A 16,670-nucleotide genomic window follows, 5' to 3' on the forward strand; every position below is an offset into this window, starting at 1 on the left:
TAGGGGTCAATGTTAGGACTGCTTCTTTTTACATTATATGTCAATAATTTGGATGACAGTTGATGGCTTTGTGGCTGGTTCTTGATTAGTCAGGGCATCAAATGTTACGGGGAGAAGGCAGGATAATGGAGTTGAGTGGGATAAGTTAGCCATGCAGAGCAGACTCGATGGGCCAAATGGTCTACATTTCAGTCTGTAACAGTGGTGTGATTCAATTGCTGGTCTTGTCTGTGAGTGGAAACAACATCTCTACATGACATAGATGAGTCCTTTTAAGATTCCACACATCTGTCAGATCTTGCCTTTTCTTTACTGGAGGAAAGAATTTCTGTCTGATGATTTTTTTTTGTGTGGCTGGTTTGCCTCTTTTACAGATTTTTCCAGTGTCATTCTCCAATTATTTAGATCTCTTTGAATATTCAAATCAAATTGGAAAGAATGAGTGAGAGATTCTGACTGGGATTGACAAACTAGATTACAAGAGGTGGGTTCCTCAGTTTGGAAAAACTTGAATGAGGAATAAGGCATCAGGATGATGGACCAAGTAATTCAACCTGGGATAAGAAACCTGAAAGAGATCTGTAAGTTCTTGTATTGCTGAGCTTGTCTATTTCAACCCAAAGTTAAGGGCGAAAATGCCAAGATACCAAGAGACACACACAAAATGCTGGAGGAACTCAGCAGGCCAGGCAGCATCTGTGGAAAAGAGTACAGTCGATGTTTCGGGCTTGGATTTCCAGCATCTTCAGATTTTCTCGTTTGTGTAAGGCACCAAGGAAACTGAATTTTGGAAGATTCCTGATCTTTTATGGGCATATAATGATCGTGCTTCTCCAACATACGTCCTAGTATATGAACATTAGGGCCAGTAACATCATGAAAGATCCCACCCACCCTGCTTGTGAACTGTTTGCCCTACTCCCATCAGGGTGGAGGCTACATAACAACTACGCTATAACCACCAAACTCTAAAATAGTTACTTTCCCAAAGCAATAAGACTGATCAACACCTCCACCCACTAATCCACCACCAATACATTATCATTTCCCGACAGTTACCTTATGCTCAGACAATTAATATATGCCTGTAAGCTATTTTATGTATTTATTGTGTTTTTTTTTGTGCTGCATCAGATCCGAAGTAGCAATTATTGCGTTTTCCTCTACACTTATGTACTGGAAATGACATTGAACAATCTTGAATCGTGGAAGCTTCTTCAGTCGCCCATCGTTTGGTTCCTGTTGCCATCCCCGGGCCTCACTTACCATGTAATTATGCCACCATGTCACAAGACCTCTTCCTCCCTCTATGCCTGCACATACGCTCTACTCTTAGAGGTGAGAGCGATCACGACTGCTGCCAAACAGGCTTGAGTACTTTAACTTCTTCCCATCATTTGAACAACCGCAGACAACAGAGGCAAAGCACATTCCAACTGCAGCGCTCGGCAATTTCCGGCTATACTCGGTAACTTTCGGCTACGTTCGGCTATTTCCGGCCACGCTCGGGTTCGGTCGCTGTCGTGTTGCCGGCCGTTGGGCTCCGGCAGCTGTTTAAATTTGAACCGACTCCGGCCTGCGTTGTGTGGGATGACAAAGTGTGTTGCTGGTTCTGTGTTCATTGAAAGTCGTTGATGATGACGGTGTTGCAGGAACCTGTTCAGGTAAAGTTTGTTGGGGCCTTCGCCGTGGTACTGTGACCGGTGGTGGTTGCCCGCCTTGTCGGTTCCTTTTCTCCTCACAGGCCGCGGCTCTTCGCACACTGGTTCCCGGCCCATTTGCCGATACCAGCACTGGCATAGCGGTGAGGTGGCGGCCCAGTACTGCTGTCCGCCTGAGTACCAGAGCAGGACCGCGAAGGCCGCAGATGTGACACCAAGGAGAGGTACAGAATTGTGACTTCTGCTCCCCGGGAGGGGTTAGGAAGGTGGGAATGTGAGCCTCTACGGTATGGTGGGGAATGTCAGATCCCACTCCCCCGCCCACCTCATTGACCCCAGTATCACAAATCACAGTTTAGGCAAGAAAATGACCCTCGTTCCACACACTCCTGCGCCCTGCGTTTTTTCAATGATGCATTAGGGGAAACGAGGAGCATTCTAAGATGAGTTACGGCAACTGTGCAATGCAGTCTTGCCCTTTTGGAAAAGACCCTACTGCCTTTCATAAATGGGTGATTCACTGTGTGGTGGAAAAGGGTCGTGTATTTGTTCCATAAATGGCTCAAGAAATTAAGTTCTGACCTAATTCTGTTGAAGTATATAAAATTAATAATTTTACCTGACAATCTTTGTGTGGTTTTGAGTAAGTGTAATATTTGTGCCTTTCTTGCCATCAGTTTAGCGTTGTTACTTTGAAAAGTTGTGCATTCAATCTGCACCCAGTCTTGGGCACAATCTGGTCTTTGGGAAGACTGTAAATTGCATGCCTTTTCTTGATGTGCTTGTTTAGTTTAGCACAATATGTGGGCTGAAGGGCCTTTTCCTGTGCTGTACTTTTTTATAATCACTTATTGGACATTGGTGTGGCCACAACTGAAGTTTTGTGTCTTAAGTTCTGGATATTGAAACTGGAGAAAGGATGTTAAGTTTTTCAAAAGGGTGTGAAAAGGGTTTATATGGATAGACTTGGAGGGGGGGAAGAAAAGTTTGGAATTGAATATGGTGAGAGGAGGTCTGAAAATGGACAGTAGAAAGAGTAAAATATATTCCCAATGGCAGAGATCAAGAATTTGAGAGGAATGGAGGTAATTGCCACAAGAAGCAAAAGTGGCATGGGGATCTGCTATTTTGAATGGTCGGGGTGTGGAATGTACTTCCAGTCATCCTAACAGATCAAGTTCAAGTTTATCATCATTCAACTGTACATGCGTACTGCCACATGAGACATGGTTCCTCTGGATCAATGTGCATATAATACTGTACCTAATGGGAACATTTGAGAATTTGGGTGATCAAAGAAGATGGATAGAGATATTAGTACTGTTAAAAGAGCTGTAGAGAAATATGATCCATCATAGAATTTACCAAAAAACACATGTATTGAAGAGTGTATTGCATTGCAAATGGGAGATTTTTTATGATAAGTCATATTAGTATGAAAAACTATAACATTGAGGCTGAAAATAAATGATCAATGTCCCTAAACTTTGGAGGGGGTAGCTTTAGGCAGGTCCTATGGTTATCATCTTCATAACTTCTAATGGAAAATGTAACTTTACCATTTCAGAAGGAAGAGGAAGCAACAGGAAGCTGCCATCCTGTTAGCCTGGAATATGCTGGAGTCTTTCATTTTTTAAAAAATGACATTGAGACTCCTTGAAAATAGTCATACATGATGAGCAGAGTCAATATGGATTTTTGTTGAACTAGTTTAGTAAAGCCACTGCCTCTTGGTGCCAGAGACACGAGTTCAATCCTGACAGCAGCTGACAAAAATAATGTGGCATTTGCATGCTTTCTCTGAGAGTGTATATGTTTTTTCTTGCTTTGGTTTTCTCCCATCTCCTAAATATGTGCAGATTGGTAGGTCATTTGGCTACATTGCCCTTTGTGTTAGTGAATGGTAGATGTGACTGGGGGAAGAATGGCAAAAAGAGGGATTAAGGTTGGAGGTGGGCAGTTGATAGTTGGCATGGAATGCTTTGTTTCTGTGGGGTATCTTTGCAAAACTGAGGATTTTTCTAGTGTAGTAGTTGAGGGAGAGCCAGTAGATGTGCTTTTGCTTTTTGTTTTGAATGCTTTCAATGTAGCCTAACATAAGGTTTGATGAACAAGGTTAGAGAATGTGGAATATTGGGGGGTAACTTACTGTATGGACAAGAATAGGAATAAATAAATCTTTATTGGTTGACTGTTCCCTATGAAACCTCTGTGGTGGCTACACTGAGGACCAACAGGCTTTGGGCAGATCAAAGTGTGCCATTTACAAAGTTTTTGATATGTCCAAATCAGTTTGTTTGTTTGTTTTGGTATGCATCCTTGCGAACAGCCCATGGATCAAGTGTTCTGTTATGCAGCAGTTGGGGATGACAATTACCATTGTGTCTTTTTCCAGACCTTGGCATATTGTCCACAGTGAGGTGGACGATCATCTCACCTGTACCATAGCCAGCTTATGGACAGTGTGCATTGGGAGCAAGACTTGTCTGCACAGGTCAGCTCTTGATTGGGATGGTCCTATTCACTGTCAGTTAAGTGAGTTCTGGTGGTGAGGTTTTGCTGAATGTTTTGGACAATCTGCTTAGCAAACCACCCCATGGGATTCTGTGTGTCCTTCAGGGCCTACAGAATCTGAATGGTGGTCAGAAGTGTTTCTCTGCAGAAACTTTTCTATGAAGGATAGTACAGAAATGTCTAATTGAATAGAACATTGTGTGACAGCAAGACTTAGCCCATCCTTTGCAACACAAGTGACAGGTAGAACCTAAGCACGTAAGTGATACATGGTGTTTCTGGAGATGGCTTGATGCAGCAACACAAAAAGGTGGTTATTACAATGAGGTCTATATTGAGTATTAAATTTTCTTCTCAAGACTTGTCTATGATGTCCTGTTGGATAGGCGTCATGTTGGATTTCCAGTCTAAAAGATGATGCAGACTACAGTCCAGAAGTACATTACTGGTCGCATTTGCATCACATACAGTAACGTCAAGAGCATCTTACATCTGGTGTATGGAAAGGGAGCAACATCCCTTTTTTTTCCTCTGTCCATTCCAGACACTTCACGCCAGCTCCTCTGAGCGACATTTCCAGCAGCTTCAAGTAAGTAGTCAGATGACATGGTAAAGAGCCATTTGCTTGAGCACAAGGGTGAAATCTTCCTGTGGTTAATTCTGGCTCCTGTTGCTATCTCAAAATGGTTGCAGGTGCTCATGAATCTGTGACCCAACCATTAGTCTGAGCAGAAAGTGGTGAATTTGTCGATGTGACTTGCACTACTGCCCCACTTATGGCCACATTCTTCCTGATGGATTCAGCAAAATATTCTATAAAACACAAAATGGAAATTGACTGAAGATCTAATAGCAGAATTTCTGTTCCTCATGCTTTAATTTGGACTGCATTTCTGAAGTCTGTGTAGAGTGTTTGTATCTAATTCCTCATTCTCTCTATAAAGCCTATTTTTGGATAGTATATCTTGTGACACTGTGGGAAGCAATGGGAGGAATTGCTGTTGACCTAGCAAGAATCTTTGTATTTTTCTTGGCCTGTGAGTTGATGGAAGGTGGTTATGCCCTTTTATTTAAAAAATGGCTGCAGTGACAAAACCAGGGATCTCCTGGCTGGTTAGCCAAACATCAATGGTGGTTAAGTTGCTGAAGATATAACAAAGTCTCACATCGTAGGCTGGTCCAGAAAGTAAGATCACATGGGATCCAGGGTGAGCTGGCCAATTGGAGATCAAGAATCAGGGGTGGTAATGGATGGTTGTTTTTCAGATGAGACCTGTGACCAGTGGTGTGCCTCGGGGATTGCTGTTGTGTCCTCTGTTTGTCACCTATGTTCTCATCTATATAGTGAATGCAATTGGCATGTTTAGCAAGAGTGAAATTGGTAGTACAATGGACAGTAAAGAATTACATAAAATACTGGTGGAACTCAGCAGGCCAGGCAGCATCTATGGAGAAGAGTAAACAGTCAACATTTTGGGCTGAGACAGTTCATCAGGACTTGAAAGGAAGAGGAGGTTAGAGTAAGAAGATGAGGGGAGGAAGAAGTACAAGGTGAGGGGTGAAGTAAAGAGCTGGGAAGTTGATTGGTGAAAGAGATGAAGGGCTGGAGAAAGGGGAAATCTGATCGAAAAGGACAGAAGACCATGCAAGAAAGGGAAGGAGGAGCAACACCAGTGGAAGGTGATGGGCAGGTAAGGAGATAAGGTGAGAGGGGAATGGGGAATAGTGAGGGAAAGGGGTTGGGGGGGTGCATTACTGGAAGTTTGAGAAATCAATGTTCATGCCATCAGGTTGGAGGCTACCTAGACAGAAAGTAAGGTATTGTTCTCTGACCTGAGTGTGGCCTCAGTAGTAGAGGAGGCCATGGACTAACATGTTGGAATGGGAAGTGGAATTAAAATGGGTGGCCACTGGGAGATCCCACTTTTTCTGTCGAACCAAGTGAGGGCGCTCGGCAAAGTGGTTTCCCAGCCTACGTCAGGTCTCACTGATGTACAGGAGGCTGCACCAGACACAATAGAAGACCCCAGCAGACTCACGGGTGAAGTGTTCTTTCATCTGGAAGGACTGTTTGGGGCCCTGAGTGCTCGTGAGGGAGGAGGTGTAAGGGCAGGTGTGGTACTTGTTCTGCTTGCAAAGGTAGGTGTCTAAGGCAGCCTTTCTCAACCTTTTTGCCCTGGAGGAACCCTTGAAATAATTTTCAGGTCTCTGGGAACCCCTGCATTAAAAATGATCATATCTAGAGCTCATGGTATGTTAGATTGATCAGTAAGTTGTAGATATAATCAAAAATAATTCTCAATGTTCATTTGAGTAGAGAATTAATTTTAGCCAACCTTGAAAAAAACAGGTAGTTAAACTGAGCTTGACTTTCTCGAAATTAATCTTTCCCTTTCATAAATTTTAAAAACTCATGAGGCAAATATAATATGTTTCTGTTAAATAACTGGCTTAAGGCAAAATGGAATTTAATTTTTCTAAAGGTAGGCTTGGTAATTTAATTATTTAAATTAAGTTGTCTGGTTATAAATTGATATTAAATAATGCTATTTACAACATGAAAATTTATTGACAATGTTGAAAAGTAAAGCCACTGAAAACCATAAGCCCAAGACACAATTTTACACAGGACTTGGGGAAAACATTTTCTTACTAATTGTCAAATATAGGCCTAGCATGTGAAACCTGTGTTGCTTTTTTTTTTGCTGCTGAACAAATACTGAATTCTAGGTCGAACTTGAGATAAGTACATATGGCTTTCACCTTCATCTGAAAGGAGATGATTTCTATCCTTGCTCTTGATGCTTGTTAAACAAAAAAAAGCTTGCTCACACATGTAAGAAGTTGAAGACTGCAACAAAATGTTCATTGCCTTCCTATGAATGGCAGTATACTCTTTCACAAAAATCCAGAACTTGTCCAGTGGCAGGTCAATAAATCTCCTCTTGACTACAGCTCATGAAGTTCTTCCTCTTCTCTCAAAGTCAGGATATCAGTCTGAGCAGAAGATTCTGAGAAAGGGTCCCTTACCCAGTCATACGCTTGTGTTGAAAGAGAGGAAAAGTACTGTTCAGTTTTGTTCTGCAGTTCTTCCAGGTGGTTTTCAATAAGACTCGAGACTTTCTGGTATCGTTCCTCACCCCCAAGCCCAAGCAGCAGTGGAAACATTTCAAGATTTCCTTTTGCAATATGATTTTGCCAAAGATTGTTCCCTTTTAAATCCAAGAATCTTGCCATTGAAGTCAAAACATTTTCTCCAGGGTCTTGCAGAGACCTGTTCAATTGGTTCATGTGATTGAAAAATAGCTGTTAAGTAGACTAATTTCTGCAGCCATTCTTCATCTTCAAAGCACTCAGCAAAATCTGGCATACTTTTTTTTAAAGTACTCCTGTAATTCACCTTTTAGTTCAAACACTCTGTTGAGAACTCTTCCATCGGATTTCTCCTTTCACGTCAAAACCTGAGAATGCACTCAACCAAATAAATACAGTCCTACTGCGTACTGCCATACTGGGCTGAGAGACCTCTAATGAAAGATTGTTAACAGAGCTGCTCAGTCACTGCCCATCACTGTGAGTGTTTGCATGCGCGTTGTTCAAAGTTTGAAGAACAATGTTTTTTAAGCCACGATTTTTGAAGGAATCCCAGTTGAGAAGCCCTGATCTAAAGTTATACCAGGATCCAGATCAACTGTGGAAATTGGTCAAAAGAGTAGCAGGTGGAATTAAACTCAGACATGTATTAAGTGATGCATTTTGAGAAATTAAATCAGGGAAGGATTCATACAATGAATGACAGGGCTTTTGGGAGTGTTGTAGAACAGAAACCTCAGGGTATAGGTGCAGTCACCACACTTCAGGAATGATGTGATTAAGCTAGAAGATGCACAAGGGCTGGAGTTGCAGGAGAGACTACTGAGTTTTTCAGACCTCCCTTGGAGTATTGTGAGCATTTTTGGGCCCCTTATCTAAGAAAGGATGTGCTGACATCAGAGAGAGTTCAGAGGAGGTGCACACGAATGATTCTGGGAATGAAGTATGGGGAGCAATTGATGGCTCTGGACCTTTACTCGCAGGAATTTAGTAGAATGGGGGTGGAATCTCATTGAAACCTATCAGATGTTGAAAGGCCTTGATAGAGTGGATGTGGAGAGGATGTTTCCAATGGTGGGGGAGTCGAGGACCTGAGGGTGCAGCCTCAAAGTAGAATGGAGATGAAGAGTTTCTTTACCCAGAAGGTGGTGAATTTGTGGAGTTTGCTGCCGTAGGCAGCTGTGGAAGCCAATTCATTGAGTATATTTTAGGCAGAGGTTGATGGGCTCTTGATTAGTCAGGGTGTGAAAGGTTACGGGGAGAATGCAGGAAATTGGATTTCAGAGAGAAATAGATCAGCCATGATGAAATGACGGAGCAGACTATGGGCCAAATGACCTAATTCTGCTCCTGTGTCTTGTGGCCTTTTGTTTTCCCTGAAGTAGGCAAGGCTGGAGGAGTGACCTTAGAAAGGTTTATAAAATCATGAGAGGTATAGATAAGATGGATGGTCACCATTTTGTCCCCCAGATCTTAAAACCAGCAGGTATGGGTTTAAGGTGGGAGACCTGAGGGGCAAGTTTTCCACACAGTCATGGTTAAATGGAACAAGTCACCACAGGATGTGGTAGTGGTAAGTACAATTACAGTGTTTGAACAATATTTAGAAAGGTATATGGAAAGAAATGGTTGAGAGGGATATGGGCAAATGTAGAGCTAGCTCAATGTCGATAATCGATGCCATATGGCCTGCTGCTTGTGCTGTATAACTTTAACTATGTCTGCTTTAAGATGTGCTGGTGAAGCTCAGCAACTACTTGCTGGCAGGAAACAAAACAAAGAATATTAATAAATACTTTATTAATCTCATTTTGTTTTTCTCTGGTAAATGATTAACTGCAATCGATAGCCTGCAACTTTTTTTGTGGAGTTGAGTTTTTGAATTGCCTGTACAACCTGGCATTTTTGTAGTGTGAGCTGAGGTCTCAAAGGTGCAGGACAGTTGCGGTGAAGTGTGTATGGTTTGAATCAAGGGGGCTGGGCCTGTGAGTGAGGAACAGCCTGAGGTTTGGCCATAGTTGGAGCAGACATGGAGGTGATTCGATGTGGCAGAGTCAAGATAGCAGGGCCAGAGAGTGAAGAAAAAAACGAGGTTTGATCGATTTAAGTGCTGGACCAAATTGGGAAGGTTGGATGATGGGGCCAGGCCCAAGAGCATTTCAAAGCAGCAGCGCTCAGGTCCAAGAGCATGGCATGGCCCGAGGTTTGGTTGATTAGAATGCCTGGCCAGATTGAAAGGTCAGGGTGTCGGGGCCAGAGGTAAGGTACAGGCCAGTAGAGCTTACTGCTTCATGAGGTTTACTTGTCTCTGCACTGACCTAAGACTACAGTGACTGATTTTGTGGCTATAGGTACACTTTTGTGAACTTCAGTTGTTAGCTTACTTTTGATGGTTGCACCATTTGTTCTTTTTCTGTACATTGGGTGTTTGATGGTCATTTTTTTTAATGGTTCTATTGGAATTCTTTGTTTTGTGACTGCCTGTAAGATGAATCTCAAGTTTGTATGAATTATACATTCAGACCCTGCTTAACACTGAGGATATGTTCCTCTGAGATGGAGCACTGTGTAAATCAGAGCTACGTGGGGTCATTATAACATTATGTAAATGAATATGTGTGCCTAATTTTAAAAAAAATCAAACCTGTGATGTATTATCTTTTGTATGCACAGTAATGCGTGAAGTAACAAACATGCAAATTGGCCTAACCTGAACATCAGTGGAGCAGCAACACATCATAGCAGCAGTGGAGGGAAGTGGATGGTGGTTACATCTCAGAAGAGAGACCAGGCTCTGGGTCCTCCTCTAACTTTGGCTTCTTTAAGTAGGCATTGAGATTTGACAGCCTCTTCTTAAGTTTCCTCTCATGAAGCAGTTCTTGGTATCAGGAAATCATGTCAAGGACACCCCTCTTTGCCTTATTGCTTCGCTCCCCATCAGGGTCATTATTGATGAACTGGTCCATGATTTTTGTGATTGTAGTGATGCTAGTGCTGAGGAATTTTGTGCTTGAGGTTTCTTGCTGGTGTTTCCTCTTCTCCATCCGTTCTGTTCTTGTGTATTGACCAGTATAAAAATATTTGCAGATCCTCAATAGGACCAGCTGCTGAGTCATGCTTTGGATCATAGAGCTCTCCAGTGAAAGAAGTGTGTGAGCATGTCCCATTCTGCTCCACAAAGCATTTTGTTCATTCTCTCAGGTCCTCCCTTTTAGAATTGTTATTCCTGGGATTGTTGCTGATTCCATTGCTGAGTCTGTTGAAGCTGTTAGAAGTTATGAGCTTCCACAAACATCCCTGCATGCATTATTGTCCCTTTTCTTAGGGACATTGCTGTCACAGACTCCATCCTTATTAATTTCCAAGGTTATGAATACATCCTTGTCTCCTTTTTCCCTGGTCCTGACTGCTGGTTGGAAAGAAAACATCCTTTCAAATGGTCTTGACTGCATTCTCTCATTTCTCTAGCTCACAGCCCAACCAAGTCATCACAGTCCCACTTTATGCACCTTCAGGCAGAGTCAGCTATGATGACATCTTAACTTTCCCCTTTATTGTTTGCAGCCTTTAAGGTTGGGCTTAAACAATAGGCGATTGATCGTGGTCGTTTATTCATAATGGAAAAAGGCAAAAGCAGACCAAACAAAAAGTATAGACAGTGTGGTGTGGAGTATCTGAAATATGGATCTATACTAGCACCAAGCAACCAATGTGTATGTTGTGTGAAAAGAGCTTTTTCAAACGAGGCAATGGAACCATCCAGGCTCCTTGAACATTTGATGGGAGTGCACATTGGTAAAGCAAACAAGAACCTGTCTTATTTTCAGTCAATTTGTGAAAACTTTCAGAAGTCACCAGTCTAAATAATTAAAGCAATTCGGCTCAGTGACAACCCTGTTCAAAAATGAATACGTGAAGTGTCTGAGAATATGGAAGACACATTGTACAACATACTTTGGACAACAGAATTTGCACTGCAGTTGGATGAGTCAACTTTGCCAGGCAACAAATCTTTACTACTTGGTTATGTTTGCTTCATAAGAGTTGAAAGCATGTTTCAAGAATTGTTATTTTTAAAGGAACTAGAAACAGGCATGAAGGGAGAGTCAATATTTCAGGTTGTTGGGTCATCAGGCTTGTGAACCAGAGGAGATTACTTCATTTGGTCCAACACTGAACTCTTCCCACAACCTATGGGCTCACTTTCATGGACTCTTCATCTCATGTTATTAATATTTATTGGTTGTTTATTATTATTTTTCTCTTTATTTTAATAGTTTGTTGTCTATTGCACATTGGTTGTGTTTGTTGGGTGTGGTTTTTGTATTTACTGCGAATGGTTGCAAGAAAATGAATCTCGGGGGTTTTATATGCTGACACGTATGTACTTTGATAATAAATTTATTAATTTTTTTCCCAACCAGAAGGATAGTCTGCTCACCAACATTCTTGCTTGTACAACAAATGTGACACCATCAATGACAGGACTCCACCATGCGGTGATTACTTTCTTGAAAAAAGTTATACCTAGCATATTTACTGTGTTCTGTGTAATTCACAGATAACATCTTGTTGCAAAAAAACCTAAGTGATTAGCTGCACAAACAATTAAATACTGTTATCATATCAGTAAGTAACTTCAAGTTCCATGCTCTCAATTCTCGACTATTTTGAGTGCTCTGAATTGAGAATGATGAACAGTTTGAATGCTTGCTGTCGCACACAGAAGTCAGATGGCTCTCAAAGCCCTGAGATGCTTTTATGTGCTTTTTGAAAGGATGATTAAGTTCTTTGAAGACTTGAATGCTTCATTCATTAATCAACTCAAGAATATGCGGCATAACGTTGCTTATTTGTCAGAATTGTTCACAAAGTTTAATGAAATCAATCTTCAATTGCAAGGAATTGATGTGAATCTTCTTAAAACCAAATCAGTCATCACCACTTTTCTGTTTAAATTAACCCTATTTAAGTTCGCTGTTGTCTGTCACGACCTTTTTCAATTTCCAAGTCACTCTGAGTTGGAAGAGAAAGAATGAACACCAGATGATGATCTTCAGGTAGACTATGCCCACCTGACTGAGCCACATAAAGACATGTGAGAGAGATTTCAGGATTTTCTCTCGATAGCCAATCTGGAATTTGTAATAAATCCATTCCTGAACACTTGCAATGAGGAATTAACAGAGAAGATGGAAGAAGAACCGATCTTGCTCCAAAATGATTGAGCTGAAGCTAAGGTTCAAAAAATCATATCAAGACTTTTGTTTGCAGAATGAAATGTCTGAATGCTATCCTGCACTGTTGGAGAAAAACTTCAAGGTGTCCTTTATTGCCTTTCCAACATTGTATTTGGTGAAGCACAGTTTCATTGCAGTCGCCCAACATCTTTCAAAGCAGCGAAACACACTGAGATTATTGAACCTGGGGTTCTGAGACTCTTGAGGTACATTGAGCCTGATGATGAGAAGCTGATATCACTGCACCAAGCCCATCCAACTCACTGAAGGGTGAAAAAGCAATAAACTAGTGAACAGTTGGACTACTAATTTGTCACTGCTTTGAATTTGTAGATCCTATTTTTTTTCACTATGCATCATGAATTGAAATTCTTGATAGTTTTTATGTAATAACTGCATAAAGGGGGGATGCCTGGCATATGGTCTGTGAGCCAAACGTGATGAACCTTAAAACTTTCTGGCCCAAAGGTGTGTGGATATTAATTCATTGTTAATTTAGAGCAGTGATTCCTAGGTTTCTGGGTGCATAAGGAATCAAGGTATAGAATTTAATGCAGGAAAATGGTGCTGAGATAGAAGTTCTTTTTTGATGTTCTTGGTTCAAGGAAAAGTAGCCTTATGGGTTTTATTTTGTTCTGCTGAAGCATTCTGCTGCATTGATTTTTTTTTTGGAATTGGAGTCAAAAAGTCAAAGTTGTTGAGTTTCACTGCAAATATGGGGGTCTAAACCTCCTCCAAATTGTAAAATTCTTCAACTTTGAGTATACTGTTAAACTTGGACATTATGGACGTGGACAGATTCAGAAGGTTTATCTGCCACTTTATTCTCTTGCTGGATTTTGCCCTCCTGTTAGGATGCTACACCAGTTTAGATTTCATTTGGTTCATCGGGTTGTGAATTGGGAGGTGGAGAAAAGTAGTTTTCTTTTTAGTGGAATGTTTTCAGTGAAAATTTGTTACTTCAGATTTCCTTGTGTGTGTCAGAGAAAATCTATTAAAACACTTGCAGTTTTTGCTGCTGGCAAAGCTGGAATTGCAATTGATTTATTATTGGCACATATTCCAAGATACAGTGGAAAACTTGTATTGCATACTGTTCATACAAATCAGTGCATTGAAGTTGAGCAAGGTTTTTTAAAAAAAACTGCAGAATCAAGTGTAATAGCTGCAGAGACAGTAGTGCAGGTAAACAGTAAGGTGCAAGATCATAATGAGGTAGATTGTGAGGTCAAGCATCTAAGTTTTCATACTATGGAACAATTTAATAGTTTTATAGCAGTGATAGAAGCTGTTTTTCAGCATGGTGGTCTATGATTTCAGGCTTTTGTACCTTCTGCCTGATGGAAGAAGAGGGATAAGAAAGGGGGTGGGGTCTTTGATCATATGCTGGTTGCTTTACTTGTGCACTGAGAAGTAGGCAGATTCTATGGAGGGAAGGCTGGTTTCTGACATGTGCTGAGTTGTGTTCACAACTCTACAATTTCTTGTGCTCCCATAGAGAGCTGTTGCCATACTAAACCATGATCCATTTAGGTAGAATGCTTTCTGTGGTGCACCAATAATGATGATAAGGGTTGACCGCAACATACTGAATTTCTTTAGCCTCCTGAGAATGTAGAAGTGACAGTGAGCTTTCCTGGCCATTACCTCTATTTGGTTGGACCAGGACAATCTATTGGTGATGTTGACTCCTAGAAAATTGAACCTTTCTACATTATCAATCTCGGCATCATTGATATAGATGGGAGCAGGTGCTGTGCACCCTTTCCTGCAGTCAATGACCTGCTCTTTCCCTGACTTGAGGGAAAGGTTGTTGTCATGACACCATGCTACCAAGCTCTTTATCTCCTTCCTGTACTGTGACTCATCATTATTTGAGATTCGGCCCACTACAGTGGTGTCACCTGTAAACGTGTAGACTGATTTGGAGCAGAATCTGGCCATGCAGTCATGAGTGTACAGGGTGCGGGTGCATTTTTGTAAAGCAACAGAGTAATTGTGGCAGCTATGTTGCTACCTATCCTTATTGTGGTCTGTTGGTCAGAAAGTCAAGGATCTCGTTGTAGAGCAAGCATTGACTCCCAGGGTCCAGAGTTTAATAAAATTTGGTTGGCATTCTAATATTGCAGGTAGAGCTGTAGTCAATAAATAATCATGTGACATGCGTGTCTTTATTGTCCAGGTGAATGTGGGGCCAGGCTGGGGGGGGGGGGATGGTGTTCACCATTCACCTGTTTCAGCAGTAAGCAAATTGCAGTGGCAGGACTTCAGTTCTAAATATTTTTTTGGAATGGCATCTTTTTGTTGCTTGCCATTTCTTATCTTGCAGTGCTCAGACTGGGTTGTTTTGGGGCAGTGAATCTGAATCCTGGTCAAATAAGTACTTGTGTTGTGTGGGAGAGAAGGGGATGCAGTCATGGCTATGATTCAGAGTGCAGAGAACTGGGCCAGCAAGATGTAAACCATTATTACTCTTGTCTCACACTGAAGATAATTTGAATGGCATATGTTTGTTGAATTGAAGTCACGGATAAGGACTAAACTTTCCACATAATGACTTCAAGATGGTCCCCTTTAAATGAAAAGTTAATTCCAATTCAACAGGATAACTCCATCTTTTTTCTTTTTACAATATTTTTATTCAGAAGAAAAAAAACAAGATTTACAGAGTGCAACACATAGATACATCTCAGCATGTGTACATTCATATATTGTAATAAAATTGATCAAAATGTTATAGCATAACACATAAAGGTATACCACTCTGTAATCAAAAATTTAAAGATAAGTCATACATCATAAAATAATTTTTTTTATAAAAAAAAGTCAACCCCCTACCAACTACCAAAGAAAAAAGCTGATGGATGATAATGGATAATCAGGAAAAAAAACCATTTGCTTAAGAAAAGATAAAAATATACATAAGTCTGTGCACTGTTAAACTTTATAAATTGGAAAAGTAATTTAGGAAAGGTCCCCAGATATCATAAAAAGATTGTTTCGAATTTAAGACTGAGCAGCGGATCTTTTCTAAATTTAAATAAGACATAATATCACGTAGCCATTGAAGATGTGTAGGAGGGGTAAACTCCTTCCATTTAAGCAAGATTGCTCTTCTTGCTAAAAGAGAGGTAAAAACTAAAACCTGTAGGTTAGGAGTATTTAAAGTTGTATCTTCATTTGCAATAATACCAAACAAGGCAGTAAGGGGATTTGGGTCAAATTGGACCCTAAAAAGTTGTGAGAAGGTATGAAATACTTCCCGCCAAAACTTTTAAATTTTAGGGCAAAACCAAAACATGAATTAAAGAGGCATCAGCAGAGTTGCATTTATTACAAAATGGAGAAACATTTGGGTAAAAACTGGACAGCTTCTGTTTAGAAATGTAAGCTCTATGAACCACTTTACACTGTAGAAGAGAATGACGAGCACAGAAAGATGATTTATTAACCTGTTTAAGAATTTTATTCCATCTATCATCAGAAATCTGACAATTTAGGTCATCCTCCCAAGCTTTTTTTCTTTTATCTAAAAAGTCTTGTCTAGAATCAATCAACAAGTTATAGATGCCAGCAATAGAACCATTAACAAAAGGTTTTAAATTTAAAAGATATTAAATCTACTTGCTATGAGTTGCACTTAATTCTTGATAGCTGACAATTGATTTTGTGAATAGAAACATAGAAAACTTACAGCACAATACAGGCCCTTCAGCCCACAATGCTGTGCTGAACTTGTACTTTAAAAATTACCTAGGGTTACCCATAGCCCTCTATTTTTCTAAGCTCCGTGTACCTATCCAGGAGTCTTTTAAAAGACCCTATTATATCCACCTCCACCACTGTCGCCGGCAGCCCATTCCACGCACTCACCACTCTCTGCGTAAAAAAAACTTACCCCTGACATCTCTGTAACTACTTCCAAGCACCTTCAAACTGTGTCCTCTCATGTTAGCCATTTCAGCCCTGGGGAAAAAGCCTTTGACTGTCCACATGATCAATGCCTCTCATCACCTCATACACCTCTATCAGGTCGCCTCTCATCCTCCGCCGCTCCAAGGAGAAAAGGCATGCTCCCCAATCCAGGCAACATCTTTGTAAATCTCCTCTGCACCCTTTCTATGGCTTCCACATCCTTCCTGTAGTGAGGTGACCAGAACTG

General features: G+C 40.9%; 1 protein-coding gene across 5 annotated transcripts in view; it reads left to right on the forward strand.

Moving 5' to 3' along the window:
• The first annotated feature begins 1,508 nt into the window (after positions 1-1,508).
• cdc27 (cell division cycle 27) overlaps positions 1,509-16,670 on the forward strand; it is a 129,237-nt gene continuing 114,075 nt past the window's right edge. For all 5 annotated transcript variants that reach the window (XR_012102004.1, XM_073070818.1, XM_073070816.1 and 2 more), the window contains exon 1: positions 1,509-1,664. Coding sequence is in view for 4 of the 5 variants with exons in the window: in XM_073070818.1 (XP_072926919.1) it covers positions 1,635-1,664 (30 nt within the window). In the remaining variant the exon portion in view is untranslated. The remainder of the gene's footprint in view (positions 1,665-16,670) is intronic.

The sequence above is a fragment of the Hemitrygon akajei genome, chromosome 18, assembly GCF_048418815.1.
Source record: "Hemitrygon akajei chromosome 18, sHemAka1.3, whole genome shotgun sequence".
Taxonomy (NCBI): Eukaryota; Metazoa; Chordata; class Chondrichthyes; order Myliobatiformes; family Dasyatidae; genus Hemitrygon; species Hemitrygon akajei.